Source organism: Misgurnus anguillicaudatus, chromosome 14, assembly GCF_027580225.2.
Source record: "Misgurnus anguillicaudatus chromosome 14, ASM2758022v2, whole genome shotgun sequence".
NCBI classification, from domain to species: Eukaryota; Metazoa; Chordata; class Actinopteri; order Cypriniformes; family Cobitidae; genus Misgurnus; species Misgurnus anguillicaudatus.
In genome coordinates this window covers 25,716,399-25,725,000 of record NC_073350.2, presented here as the reverse complement: position 1 = coordinate 25,725,000, position 8,602 = coordinate 25,716,399, and the positions used below count along the sequence as shown (strand labels likewise).

General features: G+C 37.0%; 1 protein-coding gene across 5 annotated transcripts in view; it reads right to left on the bottom strand.

The window, feature by feature from the left end:
• The window catches only part of cacna1ab (calcium channel, voltage-dependent, P/Q type, alpha 1A subunit, b), a 190,250-nt gene that overhangs the window by 40,606 nt on the left and 141,042 nt on the right, over positions 1-8,602 (bottom strand). For all 5 annotated transcript variants that reach the window (XM_073876150.1, XM_073876154.1, XM_073876151.1 and 2 more), the window contains 7 exons: positions 7,597-7,737; positions 6,357-6,558; positions 5,619-5,783; positions 5,418-5,528; positions 5,039-5,122; positions 1,742-1,858; positions 479-544 (listed from right to left, as the gene is read on the bottom strand). In XM_073876150.1, coding sequence (XP_073732251.1) covers positions 479-544; positions 1,742-1,858; positions 5,039-5,122; positions 5,418-5,528; positions 5,619-5,783; positions 6,357-6,558; positions 7,597-7,737 — 886 coding nt within the window. The remainder of the gene's footprint in view (positions 1-478; positions 545-1,741; positions 1,859-5,038; positions 5,123-5,417; positions 5,529-5,618; positions 5,784-6,356; positions 6,559-7,596; positions 7,738-8,602) is intronic.

The following is an 8,602-nucleotide window of genomic DNA, read 5'->3' as shown; positions in this document are numbered from 1 at the left end:
GGTGTGCCTGACCTCAGTAGTCACAAACAAACTGATTAATCCAGGTGTGCCCGACCTTCACAACAACAATAATCAGACACACCTGTATTCATCGGTTTTTCAGATAATGGCAGACAGGAAACGGGTAGCTGGCTGGAGTTCAGGAGGTGGTGCAACTGGGCATAAAGCCTATTCATTATAAATTCTGTGTATTTAAACCTCAGATAATAAGGGCTACTAACCAACAGCATTACATTGTATAATTTAATATGTTTTTCAAATTAAATTTTAAGTTTTGTAATGTTTTATGTGCCACGAAAGGATGCACCGTACAAAAAGGGGACCACATGCCAAAAAAGTTTGAGAACCACTTGCCATTTGGCTCTTTTGACTCATTTTCACATTATTGTAGCATTTTGTACCACAAAATTTACCCCGGCGAGTGTAAGAAAAATCCTTAAAAAATCCACATTGGTGTTAAAGAGGTTGCAGCTGTTACCTGCATGCCAATGATGGCATAGATGAAGAACAGAATTGCAATGAGTAGGCACACATATGGCAGAGCCTGCAAGCGAAAGAAAGATTTAAATGGAGGAAAAATTTGACAGATTTCAATAGTTTAGTTTTTACAACTGAGCATTACCATGGGTTCACACCAGCCGCGTTTGAGGCATCAAATTCGCGTCTACCGCGTCTAGTTTTCCGTTTGAACATTTTGAGTTTACTCGATTCATTCGCGCTTGAAAGACGCGCGTGAAATTCTAGTCATCAAGATTTTCAGGTGAAAATTCGCATCATGGGAGGGGCTTCTGCAACTCCGCTCGCTTCCAGTTATTACGTCACTACTAGAGCAAGCTCCTGATTGGTTATCGCGGCGCGTTTTTCTGCCAAAGTTAAAATTTTTCAACTAGACGCAAAAATGAGGCGGAGTCGTGTCTACCGCGCCGTGCTAAATGCCTCATTCGCACTGCGAGACCTCCAGACTCGCGTCAACAGTCTTTACATTGACTTAACATTGAAATCACTTGCGCTTGACGCCTCTACCGAGGTTGGTCTGAACGCAACATTACCGTGGGTTTACACCAGCCACGTTTGAGGTGTTAAATTCGCGTCTACCGTGCCTAGTTTCCCGCTTGAACAGTTTGAGTGTACTTGCTTAATTTGCTTGTGAAAGCCGCACGTGAAATTCTACTCATCGAGACATTCACACGTGAATTTGCGTCATGGGAAGGGCCTCTGCGAGACTGCTCGCTTTCTGTAATCAAGTCACTACTAAAGCAAGCTCCTGATTGGTTAATGCAGTTCATTTTCCGACAAAGTTCAAATTTTTCAACTTGCGCGTTTGCCGCGGCAACACTCAATTCGAACTAGACGCGCGAATGAGGCGAAATTGTGTCTGCCGCGCTTAACGCCTCATTCCCGCCGTGAGACCTCCAGACGCGCGTCAACGCGTCTTTACATCGACTTAACATTGAAATCACTCGCGCTTGACGCCTCTACCGCGGCTGGTGTAAACGCAGCATAAGAGATTAAAAGGTCTGAGATGATTTTGAACAACTCTCTGTTCTTTTATATAAAAATATTTATTGTTTTGGTGCAGTCTTGTGTAAATTGAATTCAATACTGGAATGCTAGATGTCTTGTTAATATGCAATAAATGAATAAACAAAATGGTAATATGTTATGCTTAAAAACTGTGTATATACAAAAATAGAGCAAATGAATTATTGTGCATGAGAACTATAGAAATGAGGCTTTATACCTTAAAGGACTGAACGAAGGTCCAAAGCAGAATGCGAATGGTCTCACCCTGCCTCAAGAGCTTAATGAGACGAGCTGCTCGGAAGAGTCTCAGAAAACTCAGATTTATGAAGTTATTCTGAATACGTATGGAGGAGAATGTTCCAGAAGAACAGAGTGAATGTGAAAGAGAAGATATGGTAGAGAAATGTGAGGTAAAGTGAAGAAGACAAAATTTCAATCAGTTTTCTTAAATTATAATCAGTTTTCTTAAATTATAATAAAGGTCATTTCCAAAAATTGGAATAAATAAATAAATAAACAAAAATCTGGAGGTAGAGATTGGGTTAAATTAATACAATGTATAAAATAAAATAAAAATAAGGGTTGACATCAGTTAACAAAAATAACTGTAAAAGTAAAAGTGAATGAAATATATTAAAATTAATTCAGTAAGGGGGTTAAGAAAAAAAAACACCACTAAACTGTAACAGTCATCATCCAATCATATTAAAGCATCAACTTTTTTAATCAAATGCACTGATCTGTTGGGACAGGCAAGCCACAAATATGGAAGCACCCTGCGCTGTAATATTAAGGCATTCGAGCATTACACAACAAAGCGCCAATAGCATTGACCAGTGGGGATTCATGGCTACTTTGGTCATGTGATACTCAACGGTCCAATCCACACAGAGTTTATTTTAACTAAGTTTAGAATTGCTTAAATGAAAAATGTCAACAGTGTATTTTCAAGTTCGTCATTTATACATCCTCATGTCATTAACCTCATATGACTTTATTCCACATATTACAAAAGCTTAAAAAGGTTATATCTGCTCTATTGTACACAACGAAAGTAGTTGTTCTTTACTCTTATTAATAAAAGCACCATAAAAGTAGTTCACATCGCTTGCTATATGCTATTTTATAAAAGCTTTGTGTGAGAAACACAATGTTGTTTTTTTGCACAGAAAAGTTTAGCTTAAAAATCACCTTTCATTTTATAAAAAAGAGCAGACATGATCCCTTTTGTGTCCCTACAGGTTCCAAGGGACATAATGGTGAATAAATGATGACCTTTCTGTTTTTTAATGTCCAAGAATCCAATGTATTCATTCATCCCTTTATAAAACTTTCCAAAACAGACATTTTGTAACTGCAAATATGCACAAAATTTGTGGACCGGTTATTGAGGATCACTCCCCACTCCATCATACACATAACCTTTAATGAGAGAGACGTAGTGCCCTCTCCCATTCAGAAGAGGACCTACAGCAGTGCAGAACAGGCTGATGAGTAAAGGAATGGACGAGAGAGATGAAAGGAGAGCGAACATGCAGCTTTTACTAAAGTGCATGGCATTCAGGTGATGGAGATGTCTTTGACTATTTTCGCAAGTGTTTAAAGGCATTTTATTACTAAATCAGTCACTATTTAAAGTGTTAAATGAAGTGCATATTTATAGTTAAATAAAGATTATAATTTCATCACAACATTTTGTAATTCAGGGTAATTTATCGTAAATGTTGTATTTTAATTGTTTAGATATTGGCCCACTATTATACTAAAGAACTGAAACAAAGTTTTTTATTAACCAACCTGATCTCAAGGGAATTCGTATGTATTTTAAAAGGAGGTTAATTCGTATGAATTCGTATAAAATGAATCACACAAAAACGTACAATTATTTATAAAAAATAAACGTAACATCACAGGGGCAAAAGTGAATCAAATTTGTCCGAATGCATTTATACTAAATAGCCGCGTCTTAAAATATTTATCTGCCCTGCCTGTACAGATAAATCTACCATGGTAAAAATGGCTTAAAGAGACACTCCACTTTTTAAAAAAATATGCTCATTTTCCAGCTTCCCTAGAGTTAAACATTTGTTTTTTACCGTTTTGGAATCCATTTAGCTGATCTCTGTGTCTGAGGGTACCACTTTTAGTATAGCTTAGCATAATCCATTGAATCTGATTAGACCATTAGCATCACGCTAAAAAATAACTAAAGAGTTTTGATATTTTTCCTATTTAAAATTGGAATCTTCTGTAATTACGGAAAATTAAAAGTTGCGATTTTCTAGGCCGATGATATTACGTAGCACCTGAAAATAGTCCCCTGCTATTGAAAGTAACCAAGGGGACTATTTTTGGGCAGTGCGTAATATCACTACCCCAGCTGCAGCCATGTTACATCAGCAAAGTCCTTGATTATTATGCCAGAATGAGAGTATAGTTCCTACCCATATCAGCCTAGAAAATCGCCACTTTTAATTTTCCGGTCTTAGTACACGTTGTAACTACAAAAGAGTCAAGTTTAAAATAAGAAAAATATTGAAATCATATCCCCTATTCTCAGTTTAAGTTATTGTTGATTGCTGCTTAAATATATATAAATAACAATGTAAGCATTTATCTAAACAATATCAGGGAGAGAGCACGCAATCCAGTTAGCAAGCATCCCCGGGCCAGGGGGTCGTCATTCAAAAAGCGCATGCTTTCACGAAGGAAGGGAGGAAAGAGAGAGGCATTGTGGGTAATGGATGCATTGGTAGCTAAGAGAAAATTACAAACCAACCAGATTCTACGTGTTGTTGCAGTAGATGGGTGCATACATGTACAGTGAGTGTGTGAAGGGTTTTGGATGAGCACATATGAGATGGAAGATATGAGAGTTTCATAGTGCATTTTTTTGTTTTGTTTTGGATTGGATGGATTTATCGCCAACAAATCAGAGGAACAAAGAAAGCATGTAAAAAGATAAAACAGGAATAAGTCATTATGGATACAGTCAACAAGCTGATTAATCAAACACAGATATGGTGGATATTGATTCACTACGCAGGCTGTTCCAGTGGACAGACAGGATATTAAGGATATTGAATTTAACCAGACACTAGTTATAATTACAGTTTGATTTATACCCAGTTTTTATTCAGGTATATGTAGTCGTGTAGTGTAAGTCCACTGGGACAGCCTGTAAACTTCAGTCTAACACATTAAAGTGCAACTGTCTTAATTTAAATAAGGAGCCTTCAAAAACACATGTAGGACACAAACCACGACAAATACACACTAAAACACTGACATTTACACACAACACCAATACAAAACACAAAAGCATGAACACAAAATGGCTTGGTAGATCATACAACTAAACAACTGAATGCGTTATTGTGATTCAGAAGAAAATTACTGATGTAGGAAACAAGTATTCAACATTCAACAATTTAAATAAAGTTTGATAGAACGCGTGGACATATTCACATCTGTCTATTAATTTTCGACTAGCAACTACCAAAAGTGCACTTACCCCTAGCTCTGTCACTAAAATATCTGTGATGCTGCCGAGAACGGACACAAAATCAAAAATATTCCAGGCGTCTCGAAAATAATTCTGCGGGAAAACAAAAGTAGAGCATGTGTTAGCCAATCACAGTGAAGTACTTGGAGAAAGAGGTCTCATGGCACCCAATCGTGCTTTGAAAGAACCATTAAAACATTTTAGCCAATCACATAGCTGTAACCATGGAGACAAGTGAGCGTAAATTAGATATAGATGCTTTAGCTATCTGGTAAGAATACAATTTCCTAAATTTACGAGAAGAAAACCTAGTTCATAAAACTTATCAAGACTTGATAAAATGAATATTTCTGATATGATGCTAGGAAGAAATCTTTGTCAGACTTACTTGGGCACCAAAAGCAATGATTTTCAGAATACACTCCATGAAGAAGAGTGTTGTGAACACTATGTTCAGGTTCTTCAGGACTTTATTATAACCATCGGATGCACCTTCGTACTGGAAACGCAGATAGTAAGAAAATGAAGACGGACTGATGCAAAAGAACGATATTTATATACTACTAGTTGATGAAGAAGACACTCATACCTTCATCATCAGGACAATGGTGTTGAGCGCAATGAGAGCCATGATACTGTATTCAAATGGAGGTGACACAACAAACTGCCACATTCGATATTGAAAGCTTTGCTTGTTTTGCGGCATGTGGCGTGTCAGAGGTTTGGCATTTATAGCAAAATCAATACAGGCTCTCTGGAGAACAATAAAGAACAGAAAACAGTGAAAGGAGCATCTGACATATCATGTTGCATGACTGCTGCTCTGCAAAAGTAAAATTAGTGAATTGCACTAAAGCTGATTCTTGGATTAGCATGTGACAGAGCTAATAGGTCAGTATGCTAATATTGTTAAAGAAATGCATAGAAAAATTTAAATGACTACAGTTTTCTATTGAAAAAGTATTAAACATAAACTTATAGCCATTATCAAATATTTATCCTTTGAAGAGCAAAGTTTTAAAACAGCTCAGTATTACCATGAACCCTTTAATGATCCTTTACTTAAAAAAAAAATGCTGGGTTGTTTTTAACCCATGCTGGGTAAATATTGAACAGAACACACCGCTGGGTTAGGGTTATAATAACCCAGCAACTGAGCAACTGAGTTGAAACAACCTGGGTAATTTTTATCCTAGCCCTGTTTTCTGTCCAATGGGTTAAAAACAACCCAGCACTTTTTAAAGTGTTTGAACACAAGACTAGTGTAACCATTTATGGATTATACACAAAAACCCATCCCGTATACTGTAAACAGTGGCACAAGTACCTCATTTTTTTCGAGGCTGTAGTCTTCCATCATCTTGTCTCCTTGCTCCTGGAAGGTGATGATGATGAGAGCTACAAAGATGTTTACGAAGAAGAAGGGGAAGACAACGAAGTACACCACGTAAAAGATGGACATTTCCATCCGATACCCCGGGCTCGGGCCCTGGTTCTCATAAGTGGAGTCCACCGAGTGTTTTAACACCCTGAAAGACATTAAAAGTGAGTAAATTACAGAATGTGGGTAGCAAATGAATCATTTTAAGCAACACTGTGAATATCTACATAAATGATTTCATTGCAATTTTGATTTTCTCATTAGACAATGTTTCGTAACCCTTCCTTGTCTCACTATGTGCTCAGCTCTAATTTTAGCAATGCTGATATCGCAGGCACACGAGTCGAATTTCTGGCCCAAACTTCTGGGTTTCAACCTGCGTGTTACTTTAAAATGCGTGTCATGCAATATCCAATTCTCGCCGCATGGTTGTAGTATTTTTTTACTAAATACTACAATAAATACGTTAGGAAGAACCACCAGAAGCGTAATTTTGAGCTTTCAGTCCTGAGGTGTTTTTATTTTACAGCAACTGTTTGAAAATTTGTGTCTCTTTCAACTGGTCGGCACTATTGAATGGTAGGTGTGACAAAATATTTATCTTTTATCTTGGTACTGACGAAATTTCATCGAAACCTATGGAGGAGAAGGTATTTAAATAAATCGCGGAAATTTGGAAAAGTGAAAAGTCACGTTTGTGGTGGTAGATTAGTGAACGTCCTGTCAGAACATCAGAATGGCAGGCATCACTCTAAAAACCCTGGGTCTGAGTCTGAATATGAAAAACTAATTCCAACTAAATAGCCCATTCCAACTAAAACAGTAAATGTTCATGATTTCATTTGAAAGAACTAACAAATTTCTACCGTCTGTTAAAATTTCATGCAAATATCTGATGAAATGAGAAAGTTCCAAGCAAAAACATGTGAATAAGCAGCATTTTCGGTCACATGCCTTCCATTTACATCTATATATAACTTTTTACTCTGATTTCTAATATTAACAATATCATAACTCTCTCAATCCTCAACAGATTTTTACAATCCAAGTATCTTTGTAAATGGGAATGTCTGCTCGGTCTAGTCATGTGAGCTTTGTAGTTTTTGAAAAAATATACCTACTAATTTAAACCAACAACTTCATTTTTGCCACCTAAGATCACTATACTGTGTATATGTTGACTTACTGTGGCCACCCCTCTCCAGTGGACACAGTAAAGAGAGTAAGCAGGGCCCAGAGCACGTTGTCGTAGTGAAAATCGTACTTCTTCCACTCCCGCCTCTGCGATTTTACCTCATTATCACGCTCGTATACCAAATATTCGCCACTGAAATACAAACACAGCAACACACACACAAAATTATTTTTTAGAAAAAATTACCTTCACTCTTGGATTACATGAAGTCAATTACATAAATTAAATTTCATAGATTTCTGCTCGGAACCAAAAGCCTGTAAACGGTTTCAGGCTTTGCGAATGAATGTTAAAGGAACATTCCACTCTTTTTTGAAAACATAAAAATTTTCCAGCTCCCCTAGAGTTAAACATTTGATATTTACCGTTTTGGAATCCGTTCAGCTGATCTTCGGGTCTGGCGCTACCACTTGTAGAATAGCTTAGCCCAATCCATTGAATCTTATTAGACCATTAGCATTGCTGAATCAAGCACTTTGCTGCTGTAACATGGTTGCAGGAGGCGCAATGATATTACACAGAAGCCGAAAATAGTTCCCTTAGTAACTTTCAATGGCAGTGCGTAATATCATGTTACAGCAGCAAAGCGATTGATTATTACGCCACAATGAGAGTATAATCCTAGCCATATCTGCCTAGAAAATCGCAACTTTTCTTTTTTTGTCGATCTTACTACACAATGTAACTACAGAAGAGTCAAGTTTTAAATAGGAAAAATATCCAATGCTAATAGTCTAATCAGATTCAATGAATTGTGCTAAGCTATGCTAAAAGTAGTAGCGCCAGACCCGGAGTTCAGCTGAATGGATTCCAAAACTGTAAAACTCAAATGTTTAACTCTAGGGGAGCTGGAAAATTGGTATATTTTCAAAAAAAGTAGAGTGTCCTTTTAAATAGTATAGCTTCAGTTAAACTAGTAGCAAAATAAGCATAACTTTAACATCATCTGCATTAAAATGTATAATGTCATTTTCGTGTAGGCGGATGCGCGACCTAT